At 35.9% G+C, this 15,809-nt stretch overlaps 2 protein-coding genes across 5 annotated transcripts in view; both read right to left on the bottom strand.

The window, feature by feature from the left end:
• LOC140151309 (uncharacterized) overlaps positions 1–9,083 on the bottom strand; it is a 53,744-nt gene extending 44,661 nt beyond the window's left edge. The window contains exons 1-3 of the mRNA XM_072173597.1: positions 9,078–9,083; positions 8,259–8,477; positions 5,603–5,767 (exon numbers count right to left, since the gene is read on the bottom strand). Coding sequence (XP_072029698.1) covers positions 5,603–5,767; positions 8,259–8,460 — 367 coding nt within the window. The 5' untranslated portion in view covers positions 8,461–8,477; positions 9,078–9,083. The remainder of the gene's footprint in view (positions 1–5,602; positions 5,768–8,258; positions 8,478–9,077) is intronic.
• Positions 1–15,809, bottom strand: part of LOC140151310 (uncharacterized) — a 75,436-nt gene that overhangs the window by 51,967 nt on the left and 7,660 nt on the right. The window contains exons 4-5 of one of the 4 annotated variants that reach the window (XM_072173599.1): positions 15,613–15,766; positions 15,000–15,194 (exon numbers count right to left, since the gene is read on the bottom strand). The exons of 1 other annotated variant lie outside the window; for it this stretch is intronic. In XM_072173599.1, coding sequence (XP_072029700.1) covers positions 15,128–15,194; positions 15,613–15,766 — 221 coding nt within the window. In that variant the 3' untranslated portion in view covers positions 15,000–15,127. Of the gene's footprint in view, positions 1–14,999; positions 15,195–15,612; positions 15,767–15,809 lie in introns of those variants that run through there. 2 more of the 4 variants (XM_072173598.1, XM_072173600.1) reach the window with 2 other exon arrangements.

The following is a 15,809-nucleotide window of genomic DNA, read 5'->3' as shown; positions in this document are numbered from 1 at the left end:
CCAAGACACAGGGCAAAAACACATTATATTTATAATATAAAAAGACATATTATATATAGAATACTTGAATCCAGGTTTTGTCACCAATGACACCAAGACACAGAGCAAAAGCACATTATATTTATAATATAAAAAGACATATTATATATAGAATACTTGAATCCAGGTTTTGTCACCAATGACACCAAGACACAGGGCAAAAACACATTATATTTATAATATAAAAAGACATATCATATATAGAATACTTGAATCCAGGTTTTGTCACCAATGACACCAAGACACAGGGCAAAAACACATTATATTTATAATATAAAAAGACATATTATATATAGAATACTTGAATCCAGGTTTTGTCACCAATGACACTAAGACACAGAGCAAAAACACATTATATTTATAATATAAAAAGACATATTATATATAGAATACTTGAATCCAGGTTGTGTCACCAATGACACCAAGACACAGAGCAAAAACACATTAAATTTATAATATAAAAAGACATTATATATAGAATACTTGAATCCAGGTTTTGTCACCAATGACACCAAGACACAGGGCAAAAACACATTATATTTATAATATAAAAAGACATATTATATATAGAATACTTGAATCCAGGTTGTGTCACCAATGACACCAAGACACAGAGCAAAAACACATTATATTTATAATATAAAAAGACATATTATATATAGAATACTTGAATCCAGGTTGTGTCACCAATGACACCAAGACACAGAGCAAAAACAATATAATAATATAAAAAGACATAATATATATAGACTACTTGAATCCAGGTTTTGTCACCAATGACACCCAGACACAGAGCAAAAGTACAATATATTTATAATATAAAAAGACATAATATATATAGAATACTTGAATCCAGGTTTTATCACCAATGACACCAAGACACAGGGCAAAAACACATTATATTTATAATATAAAAAGACATAATATATATAGAATACTTGAATCCAGGTTTTGTCACCAATGACACCAAGACACAGAGCAAAAACACATTATATTTATAATATAAAAAGACATATTATATATAGAATACTCGAATCCAGGTTTTGTCACCAATGACACCAAGACACAGGGCAAAAACACATTATATTTATAATATAAAAAGACATAATATATATAGAATACTTTAATCCAGGTTTTGTCACCAATGACACCAAGACACAGAGCAAAAACACATTATATTTATAATATAAAAAGACATATTATATATAGAATACTTGAATCCAGGTTTTGTCACCAATGACACCAAGACACAGGGCAAAAACACATTATATTTATAATATAAAAAGACATATTATATATAGAATACTTGAATCCAGGTTTTGTCACCAATGACACCAAGACACAGGGCAAAAACACATTATATTTATAATATAAAAAGACATATTATATATAGAATACTCAAAACAATGTTTTGTCAACAATGACACCAAGACACAGAGCAAAAACACATTATATTTATAATATAAAAAGACATATTATATATAGAATACTTGAATCCAGGTTTTGTCACCAATGACACCAAGACACAGGGCAAAAACACATTATATTTATAATATAAAAAGACATATTATATAAAGAATACTTGAATCCAGGTTTTGTCACCAATGACACCAAGACACAGAGCAAAAACACATTATATTATATTTATAATATAAAAAGACATATTATATATAGAATACTTGAATCCAGGTTTTGTCACCAATGACACCAAGACACAGGGCAAAAACACATTATATTAATAATAAAAAAGACATATTATATATTATATTTATAAAATAAAAAGACATATTATATATAGAATACTTGAATCCAGGTTTTAATACCATTATAATATACCATATCAGTATACAATATCAGTATAATGATGCTTAAGCACAGTCATATATAGTGAAAATATGTAAACCTTAGTATATAGGCCTACTGCTTTAACATAGATACATGTATAGAAGACTCCCTATTCAAATGTTAACTACGGAAAAAAATATTGCGGCCGGCACGTTGCTTGGTGTGGGTTTTGACTTTTGTTTACGATTTTTCCGTGATAGTGAAAATACAGGGTGTCCCCAAAAAAGAGGCCCTCATTGCGCCCTCTTTTCTCCTATTTTTGAAAAGTTGATTAAATATATTTTGGTATGTAAAGAACCCTTTAATCGTTAGCTTTAATAAACTAAAACAATTATTTCAATCGGCTCACAACTTTTGAAGATATGCCCTTTTGAATAAAAGTACCAGTTTTTCACTCTGTCCACGGATAGCAAACGGAGTGGTTGGGATGGCTCATGCTGTGGAGTGGCCTGCACGATCACCAGACCTCACACCACTTGATTTGTTTCCTTTGTGGCAAAATCCAAGATCTTCGCAAACGTATTACAGAATGCATTCGCAAGTATCCGGCGCACAAGGATGGTACGCAACGCAATTGATGCAATGAGGACCAGGGCTGAAACCTGTATTCGCCAAGGAGGCAACCAGGTAGAGGGCAGAGCAGCACAGTAAACTCACTTCAGAAGAACCAAAGACAAACCAAACGGCCTTTTAGGGCTACCTTTTATCCTAAAAAAGAAATGACTTATGTTGTAAATAAAAAAAGAAAGCAAGAAACAACAAAGTAAGAAAGTAAGAAACAAAATAAACAAAAAGGTATAAATAACAATGAAAAATAAGTAATTGCAAGTAAAACAAAAGAAGTCCCATTCGGCATCCATTTTACCCACAAATGAATGACACTATTAACAAAATCCATTGCCCATAAACCCACCGGTAAAGTCCATTCAATAAATAAAGTTATTTTATAAAGTTATCATTGAGGAATGTTTAATATTCATGAATGGTATGTGTACTCCTTTTCAATCTTTGAAGTAGCCAAACCTTCTCCGTGGACAGAGTGAAAAACGGGTACATTCTTTAAAAGAGCATATCTTCAAAAGTTGTGAGCCGATTGATATAATTGTTTTGGTTTATTAAAGCTAACAACTCAAAGTGTTTTTACATACCAAAATATATTTGATCAACTTTTCAGAAATAGGAGAAAAAGAGGGCGCAATGAGGGGCCTCCCTGTGACACCCTGTATGTATGAGGCATAGTAAAACAAATACAACATGTTTCATTTCGGAGAAGCAGTCGAAACTACTGGTCCTTCGGTGTTGAATGATTTGACTACTTCCCTCCGCTGACGCGTCGGGAAGAAATCAAGTCATCCAACACCTCGGGACCAGTAGTTTTGACTACTTCCCCTCAAAACATTTTGTGTTTGTATAATATACGTCCTAGCTGCGTGAAGCTCAATAACAATCGGTGAGCTAATAAACTTATTGACTGAATTATTAATTATAGGCGCTGGAATGAAATAGCAATATTTTTTCGGCAGTGAAATGATGCCACTTGTACCAACATCTCATATGCACAGTTTATCCCTTACATCTTGAATAGCTTGTAGCCCACCAAACCTGTGGTTAAGAGGCTAGGAAATAATTCCTAATATCTCATACCCTAGTTTGCATGCCTTTATCTAATCCTGCCTTACATGACAGGGACTAAATTAGCCCTTAAATATGGTAATGAGTTGTTGAGTGTAGTAATTATTTAGCCTTTCTTATAAACATGTTTGCAATTGGCTTATAGCCATCACATGCTGACAATACACATAAATGATTGTTTAATCAAAGCTATGTAGACAGGTTATGGTCAGTATACTGAATGTTTACTTTATGATTGGGCCTATCTGTATTGAAAACTATACAATGGGCGATTTACTTCAGAAAACTACATTGCACAAAACTAAGTCCATTATCTATAGTAAATTGAATGTTTATTGACTCTTGTAATAACTCAGCAATGTGTGTATAAACCTGTATAATATCTTTTCTGTGTACAAAATAATAATTGGTGTTCATAAAAGCAGGGCTAAGTATGAGACAAATATCCATGACAAAAGCTAGCAAGACCCAGACTAGCTGTGTAATTTGTTTACTTTAGTGATAAGGCATCTTGCATCTGTATAGCAAATTATATTCAACAAATTTAAGATATTGCCAACATGCAATAATAGTGGACATTTTGATACAATTGTCTTCGTAGCTATAGCCAAATTTGTTTCCTGTGGGTGGCTTTCCAGAGTCAAGACGCAGATATCACTTATTTATTTTCGTATTAAAGTACTATCTGAGACTATATAATAATCACAGGTATAATAGTCTCAGATAGGCCTACTATACACCTGATCCGTGACTGTCATTTTTTAAAGACAACTTCTTGTTTGTCTTGCCTTATTTGTTGCCAAGAAATTAAAAGTAGACATAATGATGTGATTAGTAAAAACTAACATTTTTTGGAAAACAAAATTAACATGAATCTATTTTTTATTGAAATCGCACTTTATTCTAAAATCTATTAAAGTTGATATATAATTCGTCGCTTTAGCCACCTTTTTACGGCGTTTTGTGGGGAACCTGGGAGCATATCAACGCACCAAAGCTTCAGAATTTCAGAATATTAAAAATGTCCTAACATCAAATGTTTTAGAATTTTTGATTCGTGATATATTACAAATTCTATGGCAAAATATAAAGTAGTCCGAAAACTAAACTGTGTTGGCAAGAATTCCCGTGTGGTTTTACTACAATTGTTGTTTGTAGTTCCTGTGAGTTTACAATTTTTCGGTGTTTTTGGTAAATGTGAGTCAACTCACAAAGAACTTTCCAAAATCTATGACACTTTACTTATAGAAACACCTGACAAAAGGTCAAAAAAGGACATTGTCAACAGGAAGTAAAGTTCATACATCATTCATTCACCAGTATCACACCACTGATGACGGAGTATGGTTACTCTGAAATTATTCGGACAAAAACGTGAGTGTTGTTGACTAGTTTTAAACTTTTCTTTGATATTCCGTATAATGCTTCCACTCGTTAACAGCTTACTGATACCAGGACTAATACTCATTTACGATCGATTAAAATGAATGCGGCAATTCTTGCTACGTGCCCGCATTTCTATAACATTAGAGTGAAATATATTTTGACATAAAATCACTGTTTGTACTTAATTAATACGGTCCGGGAATACGGCATACCTTTGCATGTTTCGCTGTTTTAAATTCACACGTACTAACGTATTGGCTTCCTAATTGTACTCAATTTATTAACATTGTTATGTTCTCGTTTTTTACATGGACGACGTTTGACGTTGAGGGGGCACTCACATGTAAAGACTTTCTGGCAGTTCCTCAAGACCCATCATGCTCCAGTTCTTTGAGCCTCCAACTCTGACAATATTTGTAGCTCAGCGTTAGAGTCCACAGGCAGAGCCCGGGGGCAGAGTCTTTGCTATTAAAAGTGCGACCCTGAACTAAACCATATAGATATATCTCATAAGGCCTATTATCATTCGATTTCGGGCTCTAGCTGAAAAACGACAGCGGTACACTATTTGCCCTACATGAGCGACAAACCAAAATGGAGGATTTACCACAGTATTACACACGGGGTAATTCTGAGTAATACTCTTTGGGTGTAATCTCTTTGATTATTTCAATGGGTGTCAAGTAATTTAAATGTTTACCTTCCTTCCCAAATCCAGGTGCTTGTCCATTAACGACATTTATACAATCGTCAACGAATAACTCTTCAATAATGGCCGAATGATCACCGCTTTCGATCATTTCTGATATTCTCGCGTTCATTGCATTGATCTCGTCTTCAAGGGAGAGGCTGCCTTTGCTCGGTGCTAAAAAGAAAAGGTAATCATGGTGATGGTTCATTCAAATTGCTCCCGAAATTATTCAAGATGATGCCAACTTGTAAACATAAAGATCCACAACCTTGAGATTATTATTTAAACAAAATACTTCATAGCGTTAGTCAAGCAATTCTAAGCTAGTCACCCAGCAAACACAAAACGTTTTCGACATCATTCGCAAAAGGTTATAAAAGGTTGTCAGAAAACATTAAATAACATTTGTTGGTAATTTACTGCACAGCCAACACAAATGTTTTAAAAACGTTTTAATAACATTCCAAAAACATTTTTGAAAACTTGGTACAAATCATTCTAAGAATGTTATTTTGGGGTTGAAAAATATTTTGCAAAAAATGTTTGCCCAAAATATTTACAATAACGTTTTCAAAATGTTTTCACGACCTTTATATAACCCGACATTTAAATGTTATTAAAACGTTTTGTAAAAAACGTTTTAAGAACATTTCTGTGTTTGCTGGGTGCAAATATTTTAACATAATGTTATTTAAGTGTTGACAAAATATTTGGCCAAAAATGTTTGCAAAAATAGTTTACAATGACATTTCAAAAACATTTTAAAAATATTGTTGTAGTGTGTTTTCATACAAAACGTTTTAATACGATTTCATGACCTTTATATAACCCGACATTTTAATGTTATCAAAACGTTTTTTTTTTTTTTTTAACCCAAAATATAACTTATTTAAAACGTTTTAAAAACGTTTTTGTGTTTGCTGGGCAGTCAGCTGTTTGACAAGTCAGGCTAGTTAGTCAAGCATGCTAAAGTAGTTTGCTTGACTAGTGTGCTGCAAACCACGTTACTGGTAAAAATTATGAAACAAAAACCAGTTTTTCCTGTCTGGTGGGATTTATTCTCATAGTTTTGCGTTGGTCCCTTGAAGAAAATCCTCTACTCTTACCTAGTGATCATGATGACAGCAGATGTATGAGCACTGAGAATGAACCTTTTACCCTTTCCACTAAACCATGCAGTTACGAAATAATAGTGATGCTTATTATCAGTGTTTAGTATTCTTACCTTAGATTCTAAGGTCTTCAATAGCAAATGAATATCCATTATGTCACATTATACATTTAAAATCATCGAAAAGTTTATTCCATATATAAAACAGCAATGTTGTTAACAACGATGCTTTTGTCCGGTTTACAATCCTAAACTTATCATCCCGATTAGTATCCATCTACTAGTATAAGGTAGTCATTTCAAAGCTGTTGAACATGCATGTTCAAAGAGGTTGGGCAACTTAGTATTTCGAAATGAAAGGTTAAGTTACGAAAGTAATTGACTTAACTTACCTACAGCTAGTCAAGCCAGCTTGACTAACCTAAAGCTAGTCCAACCAGTGTGACTAACCTGAAGCTAGTCAAGCCTTGACTAACCTATTAAAAGCTATTCAAGCCGCGCTTAACTAATCTAGTTAAGATTGCTAACCTAAAGCTAGTCAAGCCAGTTTGACTAACCTGAAGCTAGTCAAGCCTTGACTAACCTATTAAAAGCTATTCAAGCCGCGCTTAACTAATCTAGTTAAGATTGCTAACCTAAAGCTAGTCCAACCAGTGTGACTAACCTGAAGCTAGTCAAGCCTTGACTAACCTATTAAAAGCTATTCAAGCCGCGCTTAACTAATCTAGTTAAGATTGCTAACCTAAAGCTAGTCAAGCCAGTTTGACTAACCTGAAGCTAGTCAAGCCTTGACTAACCTATTAAAAGCTATTCAAGCCGCGCTTAACTAATCTAGTTAAGATTGCTAACCTAAAGCTAGTCCAACCAGTGTGACTAACCTGAAGCTAGTCAAGCCTTGACTAACCTATTAAAAGCTATTCAAGCCGCGCTTAACTAATCTAGTTAAGATTGCTAACCTAAAGCTAGTCAAGCCAGTTTGACTAACCTGAAGCTAGTCAAGCCTTGACTAACCTATTAAAAGCTATTCAAGCCGCGCTTAACTAATCTAGTTAAGATTGCTAACCTAAAGCTAGTCCAACCAGTGTGACTAACCTGAAGCTAGTCAAGCCTTGACTAACCTATTAAAAGCTATTCAAGCCGCGCTTAACTAATCTAGTTAAGATTGCTAACCTAAAGCTAGTCCAACCAGTGTGACTAACCTGAAGCTAGTCAAGCCTTGACTAACCTATTAAAAGCTATTCAAGTCGCGCTTAACTAATCTAGTTAAGATTGCTAACTTAAAGTTAGTCAAGCCAGTTTGACTAACTCGATATCGTAAACTAGTCTGATACAACATAGTCAAGGAGGCTTGAAAATATTAAACTAGTACGTCATGCTTGACAATTAATGAATTACAGGCTTGACTAACCAGTCTGACTAGTTTAAGGCTGGTCAAGCAGCTGCCTGATATTAAATGGATGCCACTTTATGAGAGTCTAACTTCTTGCTACGTATATGGGCCCTCTCCTTGCTCTATATGGATAGGAAATGTGCAACAAAAATAGAAACATTTACCTGTTAATTTTGAACACGACATTTTGCCATTATCTCTCTGCGTGAGTTCCTCACAATGCTTAGTGCAGCCCATATGGGTTAGTGTGTCCGAAGCCTCAACACATTCATTACAGAGAGCGATACAGTCCACCGATTCGGAGTTTTCAGAGTTGCAAAATATGATGAAAATACCAGCAACTAAGACGACTAGGTTCATCTTCATCTTGGCTGAGTTATCACCTGTAATATAGTGTCATGAATGTGACATTCGTGGATTAATGGATTCCTTTTAAAACAACCCCTTTAAAGTTACTTGGTTGTTGTGAATTCTGCAACGAATACAAAAATACAGAAACTGCAGATACTTGGTATCCAGGCTGTATCAAAAGTATTGTGACCCACCAGTTAGTACTTTGTAGATTACTGTTTAATACAGCAGATCATCAGGGCCGGTTTTTCCTTTTTGGAGGCCCTGGGCCAGGCCAAAATTCGGATGACCCAAAGCGCGCAAATTGTGCAATTTTACCCTATTTTGGACGAAATGAGGGGTATTCGAGCTAAAAAGGGGAAACAAAAATCTTGGGGCCCTGGGCCCGGGCTCATCTAGCCCAATGGTAAATCTGGCCCTGGAGATCATAAAACTATGTCTGGTTATTTTAAGAGGATCCAATGTTGCATTTGGAAGAAACAGGCCTTCCCACTTATTTACTTAATCTTATCACACCTATAACGCTATCTGTCGAGTAAGATTCATTAGTAACTATTAAAATTCTGGAAATGTTGGTTCATAACACGCTATTTGAAGTGGCTGAAAATAGTACAAGACGCGTCTGCACTTACTAACAGTGTCGGTCGCACTTACCTTGATTTTGACAATGGTGGTGACTACTACAATGGTGTAAAACGATGTGTAAACGGTGGTAGCCACGGATCAAGCATTGCGCATTTCAAATAATCATTTCAAAACGTATGTAACAACCCCGCCCCAATGACAAAGTGCTGAATTCTGCCTGACATAAATCATGTAAATGTTTTGATCACGTGTTGTCAATCTTCAAAATTTTGGGCATATTAATTTTCATAATATTGGTTTGCATGTATAAACAAACGGTGATTAAAGGGGCTCAGAGAGATTTCTTGGGGAATTCAAATCAGATAATTTCGCTTTCTTTTGATCAATTTATTTAAAAATACTCAGAGAAACTACCAAGCCGAAATTTAGTTAGTACTTTGTAGATTAATGTTTAATACGGCAGATCATCAGGGCCGGATTTGTCTTTTTGGAGGCCCTGGGCCAGGCCAAAATTCGGATGACCCAAACTCACCGTGAGGAAGGCATGTACACTCAAGTGCCCAGTTTTAGTTTGGGTATGAGATCTATAGTGCCGGCGGAGATGCGAGCATATAGGTTTTACTCGGATATTTGCGCCCGGAGCGGGCATAAAATATTTAATTCAGACTAATCTAGCCCCAAATGAAGGCGAATTTTGCTATGCAAAGGGCCAGTGCTCGCGAAGCGCGCAAATTGTGCAATTTTACCCTATTTTGGACGAAATGAGGGGTATTTGGGCTAAAAAGGGGCCCACAAATCTTGGGGCCCTGGGCCCGGGCCCATCTGGCCCAATGGTAAATCTGGCCCTGGAGATCATAAAACTATGTCTGGTTATTTTAAGAGGATCCAATGTTGCATTTGGAAGAAACAGGCCTTTCCACTTATCACACCTGTGACGCTATTAAACAAATGATTCGTCTGTGGAATAAGCTTCACTAGTAACTAATAAAATTCAGGAAATGTTGGTTCATAAAACGTTATATTAAGTGGCTGAAAATAGTGCAAGACACGTCAAAATAATAATTTCCTCTAATCACCCATTGATCACAAACTAGGAGTCATCCGAACTTTGTACCATAGGGCTGACACTGTGGTCACCAACCACCAGGATCGTGAGGACGAAAAGTTGCATGTCAACAACGCTTTAGCGAAATGTGGATGCCCCAAATGGGCTCTCGATAAAGCTACACAACCAAAACTCACAAAACGAGCGACGTGGGCGAAAAACGTCCATATAAAGGCCATGTAGTGATCCCCTACATCAAAGGCACCTCTGAAGCTATAAGAAGGACCTTTAGCAATTACGGGTGTTAGCGTGTTCCTGAAACCAACCCGCACACAATGACAAATCCTTGTGTCACCCAAGGATAAGACAGACAAGAAGGACATTACAGGTCTGTATACTATATCCCGTGCCAGGGCAAAACTGTAACTGGGCAGTACAAAGAAGAGAAGCATATATTGGTGAAACTGAGCGCTCTTTGAAAACACGGTTTATGATAGGAGGCCTACTAGTACATCATCAGAGGTCTCAAACCACATTCACATCGAATCTCCTGGACATTTTGTGGACTTAGACAAAGTTCACATACTCGACAGGGATATTAGGTGGTTCAATGTGGAGTCAACGAAGCTGTTCACATCAAAGCCAACCAACCATTTCTCAGCAAGAACTGGGTCGGTTCAAACTTCCTGGAGTCTACGGGTCTGTTAGCAGGTCAAAGGTCAAAAAGATCACGACCTGATACACTCACTCACTCGCTGATGAAAATGGAGTACCATTTGAAAATTCCGAGGTACGAATTATTTCCTTATGTTTGGATCAAAAGTTTAAATCAAAATCATCATAATTTTCTTATTGACTTACTATAAACTGCTTTACGGTGTCGGTCGCGATACCTACTTGATTTTGACAATTTGGTTGCGGACTACTACAATGCTGTAAAACGCTATGTAAACGTTATGTGGTTGCCACGAATCAAGCAGCTGCGCATTTCAAATAATTAATTCAAAAAGTATATCAACCCCGTCCCAAAGGTAAAATGATAATTACCTAACATAAATAATGTAAATGGTTTGATCACGCGTTGTCGATCTTCTTCATTTCGTTCATATTGATTTTCATTATTGATTTGCGTAGATTAGCTTGTCGCTAAAGGGTGATTAAATGACTATTGTGTTAAATGAGATAATGATCAACATTAACGCAATCAAGAACGTTGGATTGCATTGACCTACGTTCAAAGGATAAATAGCAGAAACGTACCGACCAAAGGCGGTTTTATAAATATGGAAAGACAATAGATTACGTAACGCATTGTTCCTTCGATGCCGAATTGATAAAAGTGGTATCATTGTTTCGAACCAAAGGGTTCTGCCACTAAGCTGGTAACTAACGCTTTACACAGCAGTCGAGCATCAATAAATGAGCACAACATAGTTATGTGTAAGCGCACTTGAGAAAGTGGTTCCTTAGTTATTGCAATGCCAAAGGGTGTGCTTGAGTTGGCCCCATTTGGTCGCAAACACATGTAATTTCAAGGCGGCGCGCCGCGCCCAAAATAGTTTGTGCGGCTAATTTGAATAAAACAAATGAAGACGCTATCACCTGACGATTCGCCCACAAGCAGCTCAGCAGTAATGCATGGTGGGGACGGAAGACACGTGTTTTACGTCTCGCATCCCAAGGACTGGACTTATACAAAGTTCAGATCAAGTTGTGATACTAGTAATAATTGGGTAGAGTAATTTGCAAAAAAAATAAGTGCAAACGTGTTGACCAAACGGCTTGTTGTGTGATATGACTTTTTTCAGCCTTAATTAAATAACTCCCTATGTTCGGGTTTTTTTTTTATTTCACCTAGTTCAGCTCAATGAAAGTACACTGATGTTTCACTGATGTCAAGTTAAAAGGTATTATATGTTTAGAAAAATAAAAATCAGAAAGTAAAATGTTTTTATAGTTACCGGATTTAGCTAGTTGCTGTATTTAGAATTAGCAGGGTAAGTTTTCATTTAAAATGTAAATCCGTTTAATTGAATTGAATCATCATTTTATCTACCTACACATCGTCGATGAAACAGCTGGTTCACTGATGTCAAGTTAAACGGTATTAAGGGTGCACAATAGTCCCCATCGACTTTCTGTACAAACAGGGTCCGGGAAAACGTCATTTTCTTGACTCCAGAGCGAATCAGTTCTTCAAAACTTACGCTTTCTACCAGTTGAAGGTCAGATAAAGACATCCAGCGTAGAGAACATATACGGAGTCCAGCATTTCAGTTTTTTTCGCAAAATATTGCCGACTAGATCATCCTATAGCCCATACAGCTTACGCTACCTCACACATAGCTTGGTGTTTATGAAATGTAACACATTTTGAAAGTTTAGCCAAATTTTCATGGACAATCTATTCCCCAGGCCTAAATGAGGATTAAATATGAATCAGGACCTAATAGTTGGGTTTAAGCCTTTTCTAATCACTCAGTACATTACTGACCAGCTTTCCTATTGTTATGCATAGTTGCGCTAAAAGTCGAAAGATACATGTTGAAATCAGCACAATAGAGGTTATCCACTTCACTCATGTGTGAGTTCTAACAAAAGGCACTGGTTCCCGTAGTTCAAACTAATTCAATGCACGACCTCGGAGTTACCTGCATGACTTTGGCGGGCTATTTTGAAACAGTCATGGTTGCACGTGCAGGTACTTCTTTAGAATGCCCTAAACAAGGTATAGCAGTCGTTGATAGGACATGCAGCTTATAGAACATGGATAACCTCTATTCAAAGGTACAACTTTTTGCTATGAAATTCATTTTCTCGGTCAAAAGCAATAATTGATTTTCTTCAGTGATGTCAGTTAAAAACCCAGATCAGTAACCCAATCACCATCAGTTTGAAAAATACACTGAGTCGTCGTATCGAAAGCTCGCGTAAGTGAACAATTTTAGTTGCGTGTATCGGTTTTTAAAAACTCAATATACCAATATAAAGACATAGTGCTTGGATATACCTTTTTAAAAAACAAATCGAGTTTTTTTCGGAATTGATTTCAAACTAATACATAGTTCGCTAAAGAAAGATATTTTCCACCTATGTAAGGCACATCGTGTGGGTCTACATTTCATAATTATTGTTAAGTTACAAATTAGATAGAAATGTCGTAGTGGTAAACGTAATAACTTATACACCCCGTAAACACCAAGGCGTAATTCTGTTTCTCCTATCGTTCAGTTATTATTACGATTGACATACACCACATTTCGCCATACTGCATTTTAGAAACGCTTGCTGTTAGAATAAGAAAAATTTTAATTGTAATTATTGCACAGGTCACGGCAACCCTGTGACCTTTCCGGAAAAAAGCCGAGTGGCAGGTTTTTCAAATAAATATTTTCTGTGTAAAAACTGTACCATCAGATAGGTAATGGAATATATGAATATTAATTGTACATCTATCATAACAATTTTTGATAACAACTTGCGTCACAATTGATCTAGTATAGAAGGTAGAGAATTTATTTCAATCTTATATACGCCATTTTTTTTGGAATTAAGTGAAAATTAATTCTGTAAAAACTGTAATTTATTTATGTAATTTTTACATTAGACCCAACAAAAGATTACCGTTTTGTTGTTATGATAATCTAATTTTTGATTTCGTAAATAAAATTAGGGGTCTAATGTGGATTTAGGATGCAAACTGGAACAATCCAATGCCTTGTCAAAAGCATTTGCTTCAAAATGGAGTTCGGATGCACTTCGTAATACAACTTCCGCTATTTGCGGGAAACCACATGCACAGCAGAGCACGTGGCCGCCATATCAAAATCGATTTTATGTATTGTGTATGTAGGCCTATTCATAGGACCCTCGTATTAATTGTCTCTATGCGCTTGAGAATTCAACAATATAAATAATGGTAGCTTTATTATAATACACATTAATGTTTTAAACAGATAAAATTCCAAAATATGATGTAGTAATGAAGTTGCGATCTATTAATATTATATATGTTTCAATTTTCACGTTGACACTGTCAAGTCCTTCGTGGTCGAGCGGTCTAAGGCGCTGGTCATATGGTATACGTGATAGCGGCGCAGTGCAGCGTGGGTTCGAGCCCCGCCTCTGCCTAATTAAATTTCCTTCTTTTTTTTAATTTCATATTATATTAGGGAAATGTGGCTGGGAGAATGTATGGCGAAGAGTGGTGTGCGATTGACATACCTATATTGATGAGCCCGAAGTTGATTGATGGCCCTTTTATGGAACACGGTATACGGTACTTTTGTGATTGTAAGAGATTAATTCACAAAACTAACTTGTTGACAGGGTAACTGTATAATATTGTTCCTTGCACACCCACCAACCCCCAAATAAAAGTATGAGCCCAATTCAATAATGTAATTATAATGGCATTGTAATGTAAATTCTGGCAATGTTGGGTGTATTCTAAACAAATAATGCAAATGCTGTGTTAAATTTCGCTGTCGCTCGAAAGTGTTATGTGCATGATATAACGATTTTAACTATGCAGTAGTATAACGACATCTTTTTGCAGAAAGTGCAATATATCTTCAAACATAATCAATTATCATGTAAAAACTTGCTTTTTAAAATTTACGACTTTTTTAAATTACCGTTGCCATTTTTGTCAAACAAGCACTTTGCGTTAATGTTCCGTTCCAGGTGGTGAATATTAATGATATCTTTACAAACCCGCATAATTATTTTCATCTTCTCATTATCAACAAAAGATAGATGAAGTTATTGTTAGTTTCCAGTTGACACTCGCTTGCTAACATTATACAGTATGTTTATAAGAAGCTTAAAAGATAATAAATATGTCTATAATATTTGAAATAACACGCAATTATATAGGATAAAAGCAAAGGTTGATTCCACGCAGTCCCACAATAATGTATACAGCAGCCACCACCCAAAGCAAAGGTTGATTCCACGCAGTCCCACAATAATGTATACAGCAGCCACCACCCAACATTTCAGATTACGACTCGTCTGTAGAATGAGACAGAGAATGAACTTTGTTGTTTTTCATTTGAAGTATATCTCGATGAAACGGAGCAGAGTGCCATTAACTCGCTTGTAAACATACATGTATCTGCAAAAAGAAAAAAGTACAATTCACATGATTTATCTCCATCTCTTTCCAGGTAGATCGGTATACTGAGCAGTCCTTTTGTTATTACCATGCATTAAAACATGTTAAATGAGGCTTTTGAATATTGATGTAGCTGTATGACCTTTGCGATGAGATTTACCTTCAACACATGACAACTATGATAATGACATTCGTTAATACGCCCTCTTCTTTAAGTATGAAAAAAGGCTATATGTCTAATGGGAGCCAGATATAAACGTACTAGGATCAACTCCCCACAACCCGTGATTGAGTAAAAGGAAGGTTGATCATCTTGTGACTTCATCGGAGAAAAGGAATCGCAACGTGGCAAAAATGGTGGGTGTCAGATTACGGTATATTTATTTTAGTACTTTAATTGGTATACTATGACGCTTACTGATCTGAGCCAATGAGTGCATCGTCCTGGTAGAGATTTGCGATGCCATCTTCCCAAACCTTTCCGTTATTCTCACCGAATGCAATAATAGTGTATAATTGCCGATTAATACTGGGATTGCTTCCGAAATATTCGAACCATTTCTGCTTTATATCTGAAAAAACATAGGATGCCAAAAGCACGGTGAAATTTAGAAT

The sequence above is a fragment of the Amphiura filiformis genome, chromosome 4 (assembly GCF_039555335.1).
Source record: "Amphiura filiformis chromosome 4, Afil_fr2py, whole genome shotgun sequence".
In the NCBI taxonomy this organism is placed as follows: domain Eukaryota; kingdom Metazoa; phylum Echinodermata; class Ophiuroidea; order Amphilepidida; family Amphiuridae; genus Amphiura; species Amphiura filiformis.
This window is presented reverse-complemented; position numbering and strand designations above follow the sequence as displayed.